Genomic DNA, 21,976 nt, shown 5'->3' on the forward strand with positions numbered 1-21,976 from the left:
GCACCGATCCCTGTGGTACTCCACTAGTCACCAACTGCCAACCAGAACAGCACCCATTGATCCCAACTCTCTGCTTCCTATTAGACAGCCAATCCTCTATCCATGCTAACACCTTACCCCCAACTCCGTGCACCCTAACCTTCTGTAGCAACCTTTTGTGAGGCACCTGATCAAATGCCTTTTGGAGGTCTAAAAACACCATATCCACCGGTTCTCCTCTGTCTACCGTTGTCTACTCTGTCTAGACGCTGCCAGATGTGCTGAGGTTTTCCAGCATTTTCTCTTTTTGTTTCACATTCCAGCGTCACGGTTTTTTGCCTTTAAACTATTTCACTTCTGTCTACATCTCATCAATAAGCAAGTTATATTTATGTGCGAAAATAAAGTGAGTACTTGTTCTTTTTCCAATGTATAAGACAGTCAGCGAGATCATCACATACATCTTTTCTTCAGCCCATTTTCACTTAGTGACTGGGTGATGAACACACACCTAAACCTAGATGCCAAAAAGCACATGCTGCAAACCCTGGTCGCATCTCTACATGATGTGGAGATGCCGGTGTTGAACTGGGGTAAACACAGTAAGAAGTCTGGTGTTGTCAGACTTCTTACCGCGTCTCGACACATAGCTCATCCAAGCAAAGTGAACAAATGTCGGGCTCTCAGGTAAACCAAAGAGAGGTAATCTTGGAAAGGAATGGGGGACTGGCAGGGGTAGTTGTTGTGAATCAGAGGAACCTTCTCATTCCTCCTGCCTGCATCCAAATCTTTTTGGCTACTGTATTTCATGGCTGCCACTCAGACCACTGAAGAATTAATTTCCAACTGATTCTAGACAGGCTCCTAATTTACATATATAAAAAGATTTACACCTGCCTTAAGAATTTTGTGCAGAGCAGTGAGAACAGAAAACTCCCATTCAGCAAATTATTCAGTGGAATTTCATTAATAAATATGAAAGATCTTATTTTGTACTTGTATATATTCTGCTTATACCTGAAGTCTGTCAGAACACCACTGTGACTTGTAAACAAAAAAACGTCTTTCCATGTTTGATACTTTATAGATTGGAGATCATTTGATTCTCTCGCAGGTTCTCATGGGACAAAGTGAAGTAGAAACTAATATTCACTTTCGATTTAAGAAACAATTGTTTTTGCTACACCCAGGCTCCATAAAAATTACTTTATATTGCCAGGCAAATCCCATGGTACAAGAACAGAAGGCAAACACTTGTGTGTGCAGAAGCTCAAACATAGATCATTGTTGTATTTTGCAATTTGACTTCTGGTTTTCTGACCTATTGAATAGCTGGGGAAGGTCTGTGCAAGGCATAAATTATTGATCCTTCACTTGTCTTTACATCATTGGAGAGGAGTGCTAAAAAGTTAGTCTGTTAGTGACCCGAAAATGGCAATGTGTAACCCACTAGGTCCCAGAAAGATAAGTGACCACTTTAGGTAGGTCACAACACCCTTTGAAAAATGTGTTCATGAGACGAGAGCATCACCGGCAAGGGCAGCATTTATTGCTCTTTTTGAATTTCTTAACATGATTTTGTGCTATTTTCTTGAACCACTGAACTGCATGTCATGGTGTTTCCATGCGCCTGCTACCCATGTCCTTCCAGGCAGTAGAAATTGCAACTCCAGATGCTGCTTAAGAAGCCTTGGTGAATTGCTGCAGTGCATCTTGTAGATGGTCCAGTGTGACAGCAGTGATGGGAGTGAACATTTACAGTGGTGGATGCGTTGGCCATCAAGCTGCTGGCTTTGTCCTTGATGTTGCCGAGCATCTTGAGTGTTGTTGGAGCTACACTCGAGAGAGGGAAAAGGCTTTGGGATGTCAGGTACTAAGTCATCATTTGCTGTTTAACATGTCCTGTGTTGCACTTTGAATAGATTGGCACTGTTTTTTCTTACATATGCATTATGGTGCTCCTACCATCATCTTCTGCACTCATCATTAAATTAAGACTGCTCACCTAGCTTGATACCGAATGTTATAGTGATTATAATACTGCATGCTGTGTCTCAAAATTACACATTGTGGTGGTAAATAATACTAACACAATTCTGCAGCTGGTGATGGCCCACAGCAACTCATGGGAGCCCAGATTTAAGCTATTAAATCTTTCTGAATCTATCCTTTTTTAGCACAGTAGTACTGGCACATCACACAATGGAGTGTATCCTCAGTATCCTCTCCACAAGGACTGTGTGGTGGTCACGCCTGCCACTATTGCCAAGGATAGATATATGTTAGGTTGATTGCTGAGGAAAAGGCTTTTCACTCAACATGGCATCTACCATTTGTTGTTGATCCAGTCTGGTATGTCCTTAACGACTTGGTCAGTTCATTTTTTGCAATCGCCACTTCAGTCCCCTGTGCAGAAAATCTTTAGTGTGCTTGCTGTCCTCAGTGCCTCCTTTAAATGCTATCATTGGCTGAGGGGATGCAGTTGGTGATAATCAGCTGGATGTTTCCTTGTCCATGTTTGACCGCGGGCATGCAGACTAATGGGGTCTTGCGTAAACGTTGAGGGCTCCCAAGGACCTTTCCCTCTGATTGTGTACCACTGCGTTCCCCATGGCTTAAATTGGGAGAGAGGAGTGTGCAGTGGGACCTGGGTGACCTTGTGCACAAGTCACTGAAGGCAAGCATGCAGGTGATAAAGAAGGCAAATGGTATGTTGGCCTTCATTGCCAGAGGTTTTTGAGTATAGGGCAGGGATGTTGTTGTTGCAATTATACAGGGCCTTGGTGAGGCCACACCGAGAATATTGCCTGCCGTTTTGGGCTTCTTTTCTGAGGAAGGACATTCTTGCTCTCAAGGGAGTGCAGCGAAAGTTTACTAGGCTGATTCCAGGGATGGTGGGACTGATGTATGAAGAGAGATGGACTAGGTTAGGATTGTTTTCGCTGGAGTTCAGACAAATGAGGGGGGAATCTCGAGACTTATAAAATTCTAACAGGGCTAGACTGGGTAGCTGCAAGGAGAATCTTACCGATGGTCCTGAACCGGGGTCACAGTCTGAGGATTCAAGGTAGACCATTTAGGACGGAGATGAGGAGACATTTTTTCACCGAAACAGTGGTGAGCCTGTGGAATTCATTACCACAGGAAGTAGTTGATGCCAAAACATTGAATGTATTGAAGAGGTGGTTGGATGTAGCACTTGGGGCAAATGGGATCAAAGGTTATGGGGAGAAATCAGGATTAGAATATTGAGTTGGATGATCAGCTGTGATCGTAATGAATGGCGGAGTCAGCTCGAAGGACCATATGGCCTCCTCCTACTGCTATCTTCTATGTTTCTATGATGGATACATCTTTCTGGTGGAACGGAACAGAACACGGCCACAGTCAGACTCTGAGATGAAGGCTGAAAGGTAAAATTCAGTGAGAACGATGACATCAGGCTGTTATTTGAGTAGTAGTCTGTGCAACAGCTTTCCCAACTTTGGGTGGACCAAAAACACTTTGCTGTGGAATGATAGGAATTGATTCCTGAAAATCAGAGCCATCTTTCTCGTGTGTCTCTGCACCGTATCAGAGAGTAGCAAATGGAAGATTTTTCCTTTAATATCACTGAACTCAGTTTTGCTTTGGCTCATTGATACCATATCCAACCGAATGATGCCAATGTGTGATGGGCATCTACTTTTTTTTAAAATTCATTTCTGGGACCAAAACATCACTGGCTGGCCAGCATTTATTGTCCATCGCTAGTTGCCCTTGAGAAGGTGATGGTGAACTGCCATCTTGAATCGCTGCAGTCCATGTGCTGTAGGTTGACCCACAATGCCATTAGGGAAGGAATTCCAGGATTTTGACCCAGCGTCTGCAAAGGAACAGCCAATATATTTCCAAGTCAGGAGGGTGAATAGCTTGGAGGGCAACTTGGAGGTGGTATTCCCATATATCTGCTGCTCATGTCTTTCTAGCTGGAAGTGGTCGTGGGTTTGGAAGGTGCTGTCGAAGGATCTTTGGTGAATTGCTACAATGCATCTTGTAGATGGCACACACTGCTGCTACTGAGCGTCGGTGGTGGAGGGAGTGTATGTTTTTGGATGAGGTGCCAATCAACAGGCTGTTTTATCTTGGGTGGTGTTAAGCTTCTTGAATGTTGTTGGAGCTGCACCTATCCAGGCAAGTGGAGGGTATTCAATCACATTCCTGACTTGTGCCTTGTCGATGGTGGATAGGATCTGGGGATTCAGGTGGTGAGTTATTCATTGCAATATTCCTAGCCCTGTTCTTGTAACCACTGTGTTTCTGTGGTAAGTCCAGGTGAATTTCTGGTCGTTGGCCCTTAAGGATGTTGACAGTGGGGGATTAAGTGATGGTTACACCATTGAATGTCAAGGGGCAGAGGTTAGACTGTCTCTTGCTGGTGATGGTCATTGCCTGGCATTTGTGTGGTGCAAATGTTACTTGCCATTTGTCCAGGTCTTGTTGCACTTGAACATGGGCTGCTTCAGTATCTGAGGAGTCATAAATGGTGCTGAACATTGTGCAATCATCCCCACTTCTGACCTTGTGACGGAGTGAAAGTCATTGATTGAAGCAGCTGCAGATTGTTGGGCCTAGGACACTATCATAAGGGACTCCTGCAGAGATATGTCCTGGGGCTGAGATGACTGACCCTCCATAACCACTCCATCTTCCTCTGTATGACTCTCACCAGCAGAGTGCTTACCCCCGATACTCAGTGATTCCAGTTTGGCTCGGGCTTGTTGATGCCACACTCAGTCAAATGTCAAGGGCTGTTTCTCTCACCTCATCTGTGGAATTCAGCTCTTTTGTCTATGTTTCAATCAAGGCTGTAATAAATTCAGGAGTTGAGTGACCCTGGTGAAACGCAAACTGGGCATCATTGAGCAGTTTATTGCTGAGCAGGTGCTGCTTCATAGCACTATTGATGACCCCTTCCATCACTTAATTGATGATTGAGTGTAGGTGGTAATTGACTGGGTTGGATTTGTCCTGCTTTTTGTGTCCAGGACATACCTGGGCCATTTTCCACATTATTGGGTAGACGCCAGTATTGTAATTGTACTGGAAGAGCTTGGCTAGGGGAGCATCAAGTTCTGGAGCACAAGTCTTGAGTACTATTGCCAGAACTCTCACCTCTTGTTTGTCATTCAGCACTTGCAGCCAAATCTGGGTCAAAGCTGTGATGAATCTTGATTGTTCCAGGAGAACCTGACCTGAATCCTTATACAGATGTTGAATTTTTTCAATACCACTGTAATATTCAGTAAAGCAGACAACCTATGTGCTTTTGAATAAACATAATGGATAATCTTTAGTCAGTGTCTACTGGCTGTAAGAATCATGACTAGAATGTGTTCAGACAGTCACATTCTTGTCCCTTATACTCCAGTTACACAGCTTAAAATGAACTATTGTATGGCAGGTCTGCAGAATAACTGATTTTCCAGGTCTTAGTGCCAAGCAATTTGTACAAGATATTCTATCATTCCCAGAAAATACAGCTGCAGGCAAAGAATTTCACAAAACCTCTTCCCCAACCCACAAGGGCTTCAGAGTTCAAAGTCACAATTAAAGCAATTACCAGCCCAAAATGAGGCTGGGAGTTAGAAGGGTGAAGCCTCCTGCTTCCTATACAGCATGCCATTAGCAGACTTTGGAGAAACCACATCCTGCAGTTTAGTTTCCGACTCTGAAAGCCCTTCTTATCTATATGATGTGTCATACTCAGATCTTCATCACTGCTGCAGGCATATCATACCTACAGAACAAAGACTGGCATAGTTACAGATTTAAGGTTTACAGCCTCCCTACATCTTTGTTTCCAAAATCTACACCCACCCATCGTAAAACCATTGCATCACACATTTTGCAAGAATAGGCAGGGGTGGTTTGCTCTTCAATCTGCAATGTTCATGATAAGAGATCCTCGGGTCGCTCAGTAGACAGAGTCATCGTCAGGGTGATGTGTAGCCTGGGGGGGGGAGGCGGTTACTCTCAGGTGGTGACATTCTCTTGCCCTTATCTTTCTAGTGGTCAAGATTTACAAGTTTGGAAGGTATTGTTAAAGGAGTCTTAAAAGTTTATTTTCTTCGTCACAAGGCTTGCATTAATACTGCAATGAAGTTACTGTAGAATTCACCTAGTCGCCATGTCCAGCGCCCGTTTGGGTCAATACATCTAACCAGCACATCTTTCGGACTGTGGGAGGAAACCCACGCAGACATGGGGAGAACATACAAACTCCACACAGATAGTGACCCAAGCCGAGAATTGAACCTGGATCCCTGGCGCTTGAGGTAGCAGTGTTAACCACTGTGCTATCATGAGTTACTACTACTACCACTGTGCATAAATGGTGAAGTGAACAAATGTTTAATGTAGTGGATGGGGTACCAATCAAGAGAGGTGCTTTAACAGAGATAGATCAAGCACCTTGAGTGTTGTCAGAGCTGCGCTCACCCAGGCTAGCAAGGAGTTTTCCTCATTACTTGTGCCTAGATGATGGTGGACAGGCTTGGGGAGTCAGGATGTGAGTTATTTGCCACAGAACTGCCAGCCTCTGATCTGCTCTTGCAGCCACAGTATTCATATGGTTAGTCCAGTTAGTTTCTAGACAGTCTCAATTTTGTTTGGGATTTTGGAAGAGGATACTGAACAGAAAATAAATATTCTCCAGATAGATCACATTGACTCACATACAAATAGGTAGTGGAAGAGGATGGTTGCAGATCACCTCAGTCTACCTCAGTACTAATGGAGGAATTTCAGAGGGCCAAAAGATGGGGAAGAGGGGAGAGAGATGAATAGAAATAACTTAAAAATCTTTTTTTCTTGAATCTGTCCTTCATGATTGTCAGGGTTGCCCATAGATTTTTTTTAAAAAAATTAATGAATTACCACTGATTTTCTACTTGCATTGATTCAAACACACAAATAGGAGCAGTGCCATTTGGTCCTTCGAGCCTGATCTGCCATCCAATAAGATCATGGCGATCTGTATGCGTAAAGTTCCCTGATCAGCCTCGATTCCTTTGCCCAACAAGAACTCATCTACGATTTAAAGATGACCCTGCTTCCATCGCCTTCTGAGGATCAGAGTTCCAAAGTCGCACAACCCTCAGAGAAATCTCCTTATCTTTGACCTATAAGGATGACCCCTGATTTTAAAACAATTCTCCTTCATTCTGGACTCACCCACAACAGGAAACATCCTTTCAATTCCACCCTATCAATACAATTCAGGATCTTATGTACTAGCCAACCCTCACGTTTCTGATGCACTCTAGTGGAAACAAGCCCAGCCTTTCCAACCTATCCTCATAAAACAACCTGCTCATTCCAGGTATCAGCCTGGCAAACTTCCTTTGAACCACATCCAAAGCATTTGCAACCTTCCTCAAAGGAAACCAAAACCGCACACAATAGGTGGAATTTTCCAAGACTTTTTTCTAAGTGTCCAGCGAGTCTGAAAATGGGAGAGTTCCAGATCTATTTTTGGGGCTAGGTTTCACGCCTGATCTTATGTACTCTGTTCATAAAAAAACAGGCAAGTCAGTTTCTAGCCAGAGAGGTTGTGGGTGGGACTTAACTTCCCAGCCTGTAGAAGGAGGAATTGCTCATGTGCAGACCTCTGGTGCACAGATCAGCCATGATCTTATTGAATGGCGGGGCAGGCTCGAAGGTCTGGATGGCTTATGTTCTTATGTTCTTATGCACATGTACACTAACAGTAGCAGGAAAAGAACAGGGAAAGCTGTGAGGCCCCTGCTACTGCAAACACCAACCCCTTCCACAATTGCAGGGCCCATGACCCAGATCATGGCTAATCTGGATGTGCAAAGTTCCCTGATAAGCTCCCCCCCGCCCACCCCCAATCCCCTTCCCCAGTGCCCAGACCAGTAACAGCCCCCCATCCCTCCCCCACTGATGACATGCAAAGTTGCAGCAGACCCCCCCTCACCCATCGGCCCCGCCCCCCAGTTCCACCCCATAGGCCTTGCTCCATGGCACTGCCCAGTGGGCATTGCCTAGGTGCCAGAGCAGCACTGCCAATCTGGCACTGCCCAAGGGGCACCCCCGCCTTGCATTTGGCCTTACTGGGGGGAGGGGGGGGGGTGCCTCAATGACCTCTGGTTCCACCGGCTGACGCCAACACGAGTGTTCCCTCATGGGGAGCAGGTGTTTTTCTTGCTGGAGAGAACTTCTCCCAATGAGGGCATAAAGGCAAGCGAGCCTGGATGACTGAGCACCAGGCTCGCTAAACACATTGAAATCAACATTTGAATAAATTTCAATCAATTAATCAGCCTCTCGCCCATTTCTGGTGAGCAGCTGACTGTGCCAGAAATTCAGGTGTCATAAAAATCACGGTAGGCGCGAAAACCGGTGCCATTTGTGCTAGCTGCTTTACACCCGATTTTACAGCATTTTCCTGCCACAAAACAGACATAAAATTCCATATCGAGATGCGGTCTCATTAACATCCCGTACAACTGAAGCATAACATCCTTACTTTCATGTTAAACTCCTCTCAGAGAAAGGAAAGCATTCCTTTGGCCTTCTTGATTACATGTTGCACCTGCATATTAACTTTTTTGTGACTCATGCACAAGAACACCTAAATCTCTCCGTACCTCAAGCATTCTGCAGTTGTGCCAATCTCTTTTTTTCAAAACTGACTTAAAGAATAATAAATAGGTTGGCAATTGTGTTTGGAAAATACACACAGGAATCTATTGCAAGTGCATTCAGCACTACATTAAGAAGTCTCACAATGCCAGGTTAAAGTCCAACAAGTTTATTTGGAATTGTGAGCTTTTGGAGCACTGCTCCTTCACTCACCTGACGAAGAAGCAGCGCTCCGAAACCTTGTGATTCCAAATAAACCTGCTGGACTTCAACCTGTGTTTTCTTACTGCGCCCACCCCAGTCCAATGCCGGCATCTCCACTTCAGCACTATATGGCACAGGATCAAAATTTTGATATGTATGTGCCAGTGCACGCCTAATCAGGAATATCCTAGTGAGATTTGTTGCTACAATTTACATAGACACAGCCTCAGGCACCCCAGCAGCTATCCTGATCATTTGGCTTCCACTCCTCTCTTCTCCTCCATCAAGAAAAACAAAAATAAGTAATTCTCCCGGCAGCAGGTACCTTTTCTTTTTATGTTTTCAACGGATCATCTCCACGCCTTTGGGCCTGTAAGTAACATGACTTTCAAACCCTTTCAAATCATTATAGAGTTGTTAGTCTTCTGAGCATCACAGTCATATTACTGTTCCAAAGAAAATACAGCAAGAATACCAGCAGATGTAATTGAAGAATCTAATGGATTATGAAACTGTTAGTCAATGACTTTGAATCTAGTTCATCTATCTACTGACTTTAAGGGTCTCATGAGAATTGAATTTGGGTGTTGGTAATTCCATTTTTTGTAACCATAGGTCTATACCATGAAACTGTCCCTCATAGTGTGATTGAAAATGAGTGCTCTGAGAAGGCTGGCTTTCAAAATTGAAAAAGGATCACTCTTACACAACAGCAAATGCTGAAAATCTAAAATAAAAAGATCATTCTGATAAAAGCTGAAGGACTTGAGTCGTTCACTCTGTTTTTCTCTCTCTCTGCATAAACGCTGCCAGACATCCTGAACAGTCTCAGCACTTCCGTCTTTATTTCACTCTGGAAAAGTTGGAATTCCCTTCTAAGTTTCTTTTAGGTTGTGTGAAGAGAGCTTTATATGACAGCTAATCTATACTGTAGAGGTCTGTGATTACTTAATACAAACACTGCTGCTGAATACTAACATTCCCATGCTTGGAAATGCACAACATGTGGGGTGGCACAGTGGTTAGGACTGATCCCTCACACCCCAGGGACCCTGATTCAATTCTGACCTTGGGTCACTGTCTGTGTGGAATTTGCACTTTCCTCCTGTGTCTGCGTGGGTTTCCTCCAGGTGGTCCGGTTTCCTCCCACAGTCCAAACTTGTGCTGGTTAGGTTGACTGGCCGTTGTAAATTGACACTAGTGTCAGGGTGGATTAGCAGGATAAATATCGGGGTTTCATGAATAGGGCCTGAGTAGATTGTGTTTGGTGCAGACTCGATGGGCTGAATGGCCTCTTTCTGCACTGTAGAGATTCTGTAACTTCACACAATTTAAAGTATTTAAAATTACTTCTGGTTCCTGCAGAATGCTACCCTCAGTGTTCACTATTTAGTTCTCAGGATTATCCATTCATAGATCAGAGGATAAATTTTAATCTGTAATGACAAACTAAAAACAGTAGTTTGGACACTCAAGATATACCTCCCCCCCGCCAGTCATTTCAGTAGAAAATAAGAGAGATAGTAGGGGTTTATAGCAGAATCTTAGCCACTAATGTCAGTTTCCCCTCGACATTATAAGTTAGAAGTCTTGCCATGTTGTTTTCAGTTCTGATGAAAGTTCAACATTACTCTGCCTTCTCTTGACAGATGCTAGATGAACATCCGGTATTTTCTGATTCCATCCAGGTATTCACATTATGTATTGGTTTCATAAAGTTGTTACAAAGCACGGCAATGAGCTGCAAACATATTTTTGTGTCCGTTGCTCTGAGTTCATGGCTGACCTTGTTTAAACAAATAGTAATAAGTTTCTTAAATGAAGAGCATGAAGCAATCTGCCATTATACCCAGATGTTAAATTGGCTTCCTCATCCAACAGGCAACAGAAATATTAAGAAGTATCTGTAGCTCAACAAACAGTCTGCAGAATTTCCAAACAGACAGGAAATATTAGTGAAACAAAAACACCAGAAATAAAAATACTTCCACTGCAGAAGATTATAAAGCACTTGAAGGTTTGATAACAAAAGCCGTACAAATACTCAACTACTGTTCCTTTGAATGTGAACGCTAGTGGGGTGAAAAGTAAGGACAAGGGGGACCCTATCATGATGGGAGGGAGGGCAAAGATGTAGGAGATGGGTTGGTCAAGATTGCATGCCCTGTCAACCACAGTTGGGGAGGGTTTGCAGGGGGGTCCAGAAAGAGGAACACATATCAGAAGCACATGTTTTAGAAGACATTATTTTGCTTTTATTTTGATGATCAGCATCTGCCATTTCTATCAAATCCAAACACATCTCTTCAACACCATCCCCCTCCCCCACATCAGCATTCCATAGGGACTGTTCCCCCAATGGTACTGTGGTCCGTTCCTCCATCACACCGCCCCCTCCCCCCTTCTCAATTGTTCATCCCCTGCTCACGGCCCTTCTCACGCAATCGTAGAAGGTGTAACACCTGCTCCATGCCCTCCTCACCCCTCACAATTCAAGGCCCCAAATACTCATTTCAGGTGAAGCAAAATTTCACTTACACCTCCTTCAATTTGGTCTGCTGTATTCACTGCTCCCAATGCAAACTACTCACATTGATGAGACTAAATGCAGACTTGGTGACTGCTTTGTGAAACATCTTTGATCAGTCTGCAAGCATGAATCTGACCTTCCTGCCACTTGCTATTTCAACTCCCTATTTTGCTCTCGTGTCCACATGTCCATCCTTGGCTATAATATTCTAGTAATGCCCAACACAAACTGGAGGGCACAGTGAGGAGTCTCACAACACCAAGTCTAAGTCTAAGTCCAAGGTCTAATTTAAGTCTAAAGTCTAATAGGTTTACTTAGAATCACAAGCTTTCAGAGCGCTGCTCCTTCATCAGGTGAGTGACTCACCTGATGAAGAAGCAGCCCCCAAAAGCTTGTGATTCCAAATCAACCTGTTGGATTTTAACCTGGTGTTGTGAGATTTCTTACTGTGCTCACCCTAGTCCAATGTCCGCACCTCCACATCACAAACTGGAGGAACAGCAGCTCATCTTCCAATTTACAGCCTCCCGGACTTAACACTGAATTCAACAACTTCAGTAAGTAAAATTGTTCTTCCATCTTGGCCCCCTTTGTTAATCCAAAAAATGTATCATCCCCATGCACTCACCCACCTTCTCATCTACCACTTATTTTTAAGTTTTGTTTTCACACAGCGCTAACTTTTGTTCTGCTATTCTTACATTCTGCTATTTTACCATTAATGCCACTATCAGCGCCTTCTCTTGTCCTTAACACGATCAAAGAATCATAGAATCCTACAGTGCAGAAAGAGGCCATTCAGCCCATCGAGTCTGTGCTGACGACAATCCCACCCAGAACTTATCTCCATGTATTTACCCTAAGTAGTCGCCCTGACACTCAGGGGCAATTTAGCATTGCCAATCCACCAACCCGCACACTTCTGGACACATAACATTTCCTTTATCTTATGCCTAAAGCATATTTCTCAAAATCTCTCCTTGCTCCCATCCTTCCCTGCTCTTCTACTTTACTCCACCAGCTCCACCCTCTCTCAAACAGTTCAAAATCTGTCATATTTTCCCCTCTCAAGAGCTGAACAGTCACATGGAATTGAAATGCTAACTCTTGTTTCTATCTCTACAGATATTACCAGACTTGCCGAATTTTTCCAGCACTGTAAGAGGAATTTGAAATACCCTGGGATTAAATCACTAAGAAAGGCAATTAAAACAGAGTGGTCTAACTTAGGATAAAAATCACAGACTACCTTATATATATTACAGATGTACTTTCTGCATAGAAACACATATGACCACAGTTAGAGGATTTAAACATGAATTTCTGAAAGTATTATTGAACAGGCATACATAGAATATAGTGGTTAATGGTTGCCTTTCAGACTGGAAGGAGTTTTCTAGTGAAGTTTCCCAGAGGGCTTCTAATATATTTTCATGATCTAGACTTGGTGTTTATGGGAACAATTTCAAAATTTGCAGATGACATAAAACTTGTAAGTATTGTGAATTGTGAGGGGGAAGAGTGTAGAAATTCAGAAAGACAGGTTTGGTGGAATAGGTGGATAAACGGCAGAAGAAATTTAATAAATGTGAAGTGATTCATTTTGGGAGGAAGAATGTGGAGAGACAATATAAAAGAATATCATTTTAGAAGATGTCGGGGACATGGGTGTAAATGTGTATAAATTATTGAAGGAGGTAGGTTGACAGCATGGTTAATAAAGTATACATCATCCTGAATTTTATCAACAAGGTCATACAGTATAAAAACAAAGAAATTATGTTAAATCTGCATATAACACTGATTTGGCCTCAATGGGAATACTGCATCCAGATCTGGGCACCACTCTTCAGGAAGGCATTAGGGAGGCTATAGAAAACATTCACAAGTAGTGATGAGGAACTTCAGTTTGGGAAAAATTAGAGATTGTTCTTGGATTAAAAAAAAGGTTGAGAGGAGATTTGATATAGGCGTTCAAGATCATGAGGATTCAGGGGAAAATATACAGCGACAAATTGTTCCCATTGGTGGAAGGATTGAGAACCAGAAGAGGCAAATTTGAGGTAATTGGCAAAAAAAGCAATGTAATGTGAGGATTTTTTTTACACACAGTAAGTGGTTAGGATCTGGAACGCACTGCCTGATAGTATGATGGACGTTGGTTCAATCGAGGCTTTCAAGAGGGAATGGGATTATTACCCAAAAAGGAAACGTGCCCAACTACAGGAAGAAGGTAGGGAGGGGCAAGTGATTTGCTCCTTCAGAAAGCCAGCACAGACACGACAGTCAAATGCCTTTCTTCTAAACTGTACCAACTCTATGATTCAAATCATACTGAGACACTCATTGTTTCTCAGTGTAAAATCAAGTACTTTCTTAAATGAAAGGAATATTTCAACACTCAAAATCCCTCCTTTACATAAAGCAGTTAAAAACTGCTTTAATGACTTGACAGGTTAATTTGATCCGTGCTTACCTGACACTGTAATCATGTTTGTAATTCAATGCCCAAATTAATTTTGATGTTTATAAAAGGTGTACTTCACACCTCTTTAGGAGGAGTACAGTGAGTGACTCAGGTTCTTAAAAGCCACTACAGCAGAGGGTGAACAGCTTCAGCAGGTGATGTTATGATTGTCTGAAACCAAGATGAATGAACAAACATCTGAAGTGTGAAACAGCCCTGTTCTGCCAATCCTACAGCTATTCCATCACACCATCAGAATACTTCAAAGGGGATAAAATAAAACAAGTGATTAAAAAGTTCAAAACTTCTCTCAGATCAGGTGCAAGAACAGCACCAATTGAAAGGACAAAATGAAAGTGCCAAGTTAAGGAGGCAATTTAAACTAAATAGTACTTGATTTCAAAGATCAAAATGAAAATTGAACTGCATCCTCTTGCATTCTTTTAGCAGAGCTGCAGATTGATTAATCAGTATTCAAACTTGTGCATATTTATGGTCTTTAGGAAACCACAAGAAGTCTCAGATTGTAGCTTTATGGGTGGTAGTTCACGTGCACACATTGCAGGCCAAGGTGCTCTGAAAACAGGTATACGGTGTCACAGCATAAATAGCTACTTACATGGTGCCTGCAGTTATATAAAATGTTTTGTCAAACGGAGGTTAAAGCTTTTGCCCATTTGTTGATATATTTGCAGGAACGCTGAACTTTAAATCAAACACAATTGACAGGAATCAAAAACCCCTGCATGTGTACCTGGCCAGAGAGCCACTTAAATGTTATGAATACCTTCATAGCTCATTGCACATTGCAAACGTAGATTTATAATGGTTTAAGTAGCTGTCTGGCCAGGTACATAGATTGTCTTGCAGGGTTTTTTTATTGTTCTTGACTGTAGTGTTTGAAGTTAAACATTGCTGCAAATGTACCAACATCTGGGCAAAAGCTTTGACCACCCTTTGACAAAAAAAACTTTTGGGTAGTAACATTTAAAATGTGACTTATAAAGTTATGCTTTAATAAATGTCAGATATGAGAAATGAAGTCAATCTCTTTCCGATTCACAACTCCATTAAGTCAACAGACAACTTCACTGTGACATATTTTTCTAAATTCATTACTTTTCTTTTGATAGAATGATAATGGCGAGATCCTTTGCCAATTGTTTTACAAAATCCTTCTTAAAGTGACTTCAATTGAAGCAACGTTCCAAGACAAGGCTTGTCTTGTCTATCTGTGAAAGTACATTTCCTAAAATATTTGCTCTCCTCAAAAAAAAATCTATCCAACTTCTTTTTCAAATTAGCAATACCACATGGCATTTATGTAAGGTCTCTCAATATTCCCTATTATCTATCTGATGTTTCCCTAAACAAAAATGTGCGTTTATAGAGTGCCTTTAACATCACAAAAAATGTCCCAATACATTTCACAGGAACATTCTAAAACAATATTTGACACCCAAGTTACATAACAGAGTAGCACTGAGAGATATGTTTTATAGGAACATGGTAGAAAGGCAGTGAGGTTTGCGATGAGAATTTAAGAGCTTGGGGTACAGGCAGCAGAATCAACAGCCATCAATGGTGGAACAATTAAAGTCAGAAACGCTCAAGAGATCAGATATTTCAAAACAGTTGTGGAGATGGCGAAGATTGCAGAGATAGGGAAGGGTGGGGTATGAAAACAATGATAAAACAATTAAAATCAAGGCATTTCTTAAATGGGATGCAATGTAAGTCAGTAAGTGCAAGGCTGGCAAGCGAACAGGATTTTGTGTGTGTTAGGACACAGGCAGCAGAGCTGTGGATCATCTCAAGTTTAGTGGCAAAAGCAAAAAATGCTAGAAAATTTCAGCAAGTCTGACAGCATCTGTGGGGAGACAATAGAGCCAATGTTTCGAGTCTGGATGACCCTTCATCAGAGCCTCAGCACTACTCTCTCCCTACAGATGGTGTTGGATCTGCTAAGATTTTCCAGCAGTTTTCATTTTTGTTTCAGATTCCAGCATCCGCAGTATTTTGCTTTTATCATGGAATGTGGGAGGCTGGTCAGGAGTGCATTGGAATAGTCAAGTCTACAGGAAACAAACATGGATGAACAAGGTGAGGCAAAGCAGAAAGCTTACAGCACAAGAGGAGGCCTTTCGGCCCTCATGTTTCTACTGAGTCAGGTGATGTTACAGAGTTGGAAATAGGCTGCCACAGTGATAGCTTAGATTAAGTATTTAAATGCTCAATTCAAGATTAAATAACAACCAAGGACGCCAGCAGTCGGGTTCACCCTCAGATAGTTATTTGTCAGAGAGAGGGATGGAGGTGGCGGGTAAGGAGAGAAGTTTGTTATGGTGACTGAAGGCCATGGCTTTGATTTTCCTATCACTGAATCAGGGAAGACTTCTGCCCATTCAGCACTGAAAAGATAAAGACAGTGGAATAAATAGTGAAAGATTCATCCATGGCTTCTGGAAACCATCGCTGTTCCAGCCAAGAGGTGAGGCTGCTGCAAAAAAATGTAAGCCTCTCATCTTTATGGCTCCAACCAGGAGGCAGTCATCAAACTTAGATATGGTTAGCGCTCTCTTTAACTCAGCAAGTTTATTCTGCAAAATACTGAGCCATGCAGACCAGGAAGATACCAAAATGCTACAATTAACCTCAGTAGCCCTCGGTTTGATTGCAGGATCTCAAAGTCAGTTATTGCCAACAACCAGAGCCAAAAATGCTCTAACTGGAGAACATCATACTCGTACTCCATCCTGCATTGAAGGCAAGGCATCAACATCCAAAACTAAAACACTGAAAATACTAAATGTTCAGTTTTCTTTGATTTTTGCTGAAAAAAAATGAAACAGGGATGAAGCAAAGATCAACTGCGGTCATTTTCTTAGTCAGGGTATTTGCTTCTGATCACTGTTCAATTACCCCTCTAGTGTGTGAATCAAGAGAGAGGAAGATCAGCTCAGTTGTGATCTGCTCTAGTCTAGTCAGACAGCAAGCCAATCTCATCATCTAGACCGCATCATGAAAAATAGGTAAGATACTGAATGGTGGCTGCACATGTGGAACTGAACTTCAGACAATGTCAGCAACTTTGAAAGCATAAAGAAATTTGAGTGGAAAAAGAAAATAAAACTAATTTGGAAATAAGACAAGATGGTGAGGCTTTATTTTTCAAAGCCTGTCATTTTGTCCCAACAATAATTTTCTCACACGAGGTAAATTAGTACAAAACATGATCCTCTAAAACATTTTACTGAAATTATTTTACTGTTGTTAACATTTTCTTGGTATTTGTGAGGTTGTCTATCCTTGTCCCACAGGGAGGCACGGTGACACAGTGGTTAGCATTGCTGCTTCACAGCGCCAGGGACCCAGATTCAACAGCCGGCTTGGGTTACTGTCTGTGTGGAAGCTGCACGTTCTCCCCGTGTCTGCGTGGGTTTCCTCCAGGGGCTCTGGTTTCCTCCCACAGTCTGCAAGTCATGCTGGTTAGGTGCTAATTTCTCCCTCAGTGTACCCAACAGGTGCCAGAGTGTGGCGACTAGTGGATTTTCACAGTTATTTCATTGCAGTGTTAATGTGAGCCACCTTAAATGAATAAACTTTAAACACTGCTTTGGTCTTGTGAAACTGCAATGTGTTTCAGGGCCAACATGGTGATGGCTTTGGATTTGTGTTATAAGACTCACGAATGTTTAAAGCATTCATCTGAAACCCATTCCTCTACTATTTGAACAGTGATTTGTGATTTTTTTAAAATGAATTTTGACTGAAGTAGAAATCTATTGGGTGTAAGAAGTGTCTTTATTGTAGGCACAGTGCATCACAGGTAAAATTTCAGAGAGAAAACATTTAAACGAAGCTCTAAGGGTCTGCATGTTTGCATTGTTCCATCATTTTTGAGATCAATAGGAATAGGCAAATGGCACTTACCATGAATTTGGCATCTCCCTTGGAAAGCGTATTGGTGACAAAATTTATTGCTTCCAGGCATTCTACAACTGGATTGAGAAGCTTTGGCTGAAATAAATTCAATACAAATGTCAGATCTATTGTGCATTCACTACATATAAATAATATTTATCAGTGCTACCAGTGCAAATTTTACATAACTGGTCCTGGAGAGCCTGGACTTGGGTAGTCACCGTTGCCCAAATGTTTGTACTTTTTGAAACAACAACTGCCTTTGTGCCCAAGAGTTGAGGCTTATTTTTCATGGAGGAAAAATTTCACTAAATCTATTACTTTACAATCATGCCAGTACTCATCTTGCACAATGTCCTCTTACTTCAAATTGCTCCAGTCACGAGTCCTTCACTCCAGCGCTAAACTACTCAAAATGCTCTCTGCAGACACCATCCAGGTTTGGGAAGACAAGAACCTTCCCCTTTTTTTTGCTGTGCTCTTGTCATAATTTCAATGAACAGCTGGGAGAAGTTTTTATTTCTCTATCATAACACGACTGGCATGCCAGTGCCAGCATTATCACGCGGATTCAGCAAATGTCATTTGACACGATCAGCTGCATACAAAATTTTCAAGATTTTTTGGCGAAGTAAATACAACAGGAGGTAAAGGGATTACAAGTGATTACATCAGAAAGAGCATCAAGGTTTCCCGCTTTGAAATAACACAAATATTGCAGTTTGAGTCTCCCCAAACAAAAATCTTGTTTAAGAATGTGGCTTTGCTCATGGATAGAAGACACCTGGGGAAAGAGGTCAAAATCAGGCTGAATATGTTCTTCAGAAGAATTTGGTTCAACCAAAAAACACTTTTACAAATGCCTTTGCCATCTTGCTAAATTTCTTTCATTGTTTTTGAGACAGTTAAAAAGGATCTTGTGACAGGCAGCTGCAGAATTTTGTGGTGAGGTTCTAACAGGCTTCTGAACAAAAGCTGTGATCTTTACTTGGAGATTCAGCCAAAGGAAAATGATTTTAGGCTAGCCAAAGGAGAACTATTTATTAGCGTCACACGTCGGCCTACATAACACTGCAATGAAGTGACTGTGAAAATCTCCTAGTCGTCACACACTCCGGCGCCTGTTCGGGTACACTGAGGGAGAATTTAGCACCTAACCAGCACATCTTTCAGACCATGGGAGGAAACCAGAGTACCAAGGAAGCCTATGCAGAAATGGGGAGAATGTGCAGATGGTGACCCAAGCTTGGAATTGAACCTGGGGTCCCACTCTGCCCCTTCTGCTAACCACTGTGCCACCATGCTGCCCTCTAATGACAGTTGCATGAGTTTTAATTAAGCAGCCAACTTCAGTGCATCCAAGATTTGAGTTCTGCCTGATATCTGTAAAAGCTCTTTCAATGGTTCCTGAACACCCCGACAGAATGCGCAGATCTCACTTCCATCCTGTGACCTCTCTTTTCCAAACACAACTACAATCAATGCTTCTCAAAATGTAGTCTGTTGTAATCTTTTGAGCTACAAAGAGGATGGCTTACTATTTTCACCAATCTGATTTTCACTTTTCACAATAAGAATTCACAAAATCATCTCCAATCCTAACTCATGCTTTGCCAGTCCCTCAGAACTGTGGAACCCACTATCTCCCATTATGTCCTTCATTGGCCCGCAGTGCAGTTTCACTGGTTACACTTTTGTGAAGCACAGCAGGATGCTTTGTCTACATGACAGAACACACACACACACACACACACACACACACACACACAAGGTTCCTATTTCAGTCAAAGTTCATTTGAATAGATAGGGATAAAGAATTTTAAATTACATTGAGTGTAAAGAATACCCAGAAGCAAGTAACCATCAGCTATTTACGTATCATAAACTTCAAAGCAAAATTCGAACAGTTCGTAACCACCCGTGTCAGGAGTCAAAAACTACAGCCTTGAAATCATTCCAACATGTACAATATTTAATATGAAGTTGATGGGACACTGTTATTGCATTTTTGTTTGATTGCAGCTGTCACAGCAGCTTCCAGCAGTGAACACATTCTTTGTTAACGTGCAATGATGTGTGATTAACTGCCATGGCTGTTGGCTGAAATGATGCAGAGATGCCAGCGTTGGACTGGAGTAAACACATTGAGAAGTTTCACAACACCAGGTTAGAGTCCAACCAGTATATTTGATAGTAATCTTACAAGCTTTCGAAAACAGTGTTCCTTCGTCAGGTGTGTGGAAGGTTCTGATCAGAGAAGGGCATTTTAAGTCACACACAGTTTACAGAATACTGATTAGAATGCAAGTCTTTACAGCTAACCTGCTTACTATGTTGACTGAAAGCCAGAGCCACTTACAGCCCACTTCTTTGATAGGGAGTATCCCCTCTGCACAGAAGACCGTTTACCCCGGCCTCGACATCATGTCATTTGAATACTGATGTGAAATTGGCCATTACAATTTCTCTACGCCTCTCCCTAATATTAACCTAGCTCACACTGAACTTGCAACACTCTGTTTTCCCCAAGTGCAATCCTGACAATTGTCATTAAACTTGCTGACAAGGGTGGTGCAATTGTTCTCTGGCGATCTGACCTCTCTAGCTTATGGCAACTCACTGAAACCTCTTATTTCCTCTGGACCATGATTCCAACAGTGACTATTTTGTCATTATTTCCTAAGCTATCACTGACCTCATCGCATTTGTAGATCTTCCTCCAAAGTTTCAAATTTCATAGCCCTCAACCCTACACAGTCCTCTTTTAACTCCTTTCCAAAATCTGCAAACAGGACTCCCCATTAGCCCCACCATTTCAATCGGTTCTTGCCTCGGGAAACATGCATCTTCCAATCTCAACTCAACTTTATCACCCATTACAGTCTTTTTCGATATACATTTATGAATCCTCAGACAACATCCACCACCTGTAACAGTTTCCAGTTTGCTAACCATCTCTGCTCACCATGGACGTTGAGTTCCTCTACCCCCATTTTAATTCTCTGTGCTATTCCCACTCTGATTTCTCTGGAATTGGCTTCATGCACTTTCCCATGAAACTCAAGGAACACAACCTCACCTTTCAATTAGACCCTTTATATCCCTCCATACTCCACATGGAATGCACAATCTCAGATCAGAAACGCTGCCAGTTTTATGCTAGCAATGATTCTCCTATTCTGATACAGCACCTTCTCCAGATCCCTTGTTTCTTCGCGTCTCATTATAATCCCCTTTTGCCTTACAGTCTAATCCCTTTTGTTGTTTGACCATTTTACCTTTCCTCCTGTCACAGACCTTCTCTTCTGTTCTTTCTTCACTCTTTCCCTCTATACTTGCTTAAAAACTGAGAACTACTAACTTCTCACAGTTGCAGAAAGATCATTTAGCTGAAACACCAATTCTGTTCCTCTCTCCACAGTGCTGCCTGACCTGCTGAGCATTTCCAATATTTTACAGTTCCATTACAGTCAATGTAATACAAGATTCACTAATTTATTTCAATTTCCTGTCAACACTCTCTCTTTCCCTTCTCTCTTGATAACATTGGGGCAAATTATCCTGTTCGGCCCACCATGGGAATCGGAGTGAGTGAGGGACGGACCATAGAAAGGTCCGTTGGCTTCGAGCAGGATTTTCTGGTTTCGGGACAAGCGTGGGTGCTAAATCCCACTGAAAGACTTCAGCCCCAAAGGCATCTCACTGAAGTGGCAATTCCTAACGCATGACCTTCGTCAGTTCCTCAGCAAGATGCATCACTGACAAGTAACATACACTCTCAGTTTTCTTGGCAGCATGCGGGCGACTTGTTTAAGAACGTGGTTCTGAAGTTGCGCAGCAGCACTTACTTATGCCCAGCTTGTGGTGTAAATATCTGTTTGCTGCACAACCCCTCACTTTATCAGAATCACTTCTGCCAAACCCAAACATTCAGCATTGGACTTTCAACAGCATTAGAGATTAGCAGCAGGGATCCTTGTAATTATTTTTTCTGCCCTAAGAGACAAGAGACAGATGAAGCACTTGCTTGCTCATGCCAGCTAAAATAACTAAATATAACACTCTCCAATCTGGGATTGACCTTGGCCTCCTTGTCTGAGCCAATAGCATTGACTGCCTTTAGCAAAAACCTTTTCTTCATAGAATTCCCACAATGTAGGAGGCCATTTGGCCCATCCAATCTGCCCCAACAACAATCCCACCCAGGCCCATAACTCCACACA

General features: G+C 42.3%; 1 protein-coding gene across 3 annotated transcripts in view; it reads right to left on the bottom strand.

Annotated features, from left to right (window-relative positions):
- Positions 1–21,976, bottom strand: part of polb (polymerase (DNA directed), beta) — a 90,746-nt gene that overhangs the window by 36,186 nt on the left and 32,584 nt on the right. For all 3 annotated transcript variants that reach the window (XM_080217089.1, XM_080217088.1, XM_080217087.1), the window contains exon 11: positions 17,763–17,849. In XM_080217089.1, the coding sequence (XP_080073215.1) occupies positions 17,763–17,849 (87 nt within the window). The remainder of the gene's footprint in view (positions 1–17,762; positions 17,850–21,976) is intronic.

The sequence above is a fragment of the Carcharhinus amblyrhynchos genome, chromosome 34 (genome assembly GCF_965287045.1).
Source record: "Carcharhinus amblyrhynchos chromosome 34, sCarAmb.v2.hapA, whole genome shotgun sequence".
Taxonomy (NCBI): domain Eukaryota; kingdom Metazoa; phylum Chordata; class Chondrichthyes; order Carcharhiniformes; family Carcharhinidae; genus Carcharhinus; species Carcharhinus amblyrhynchos.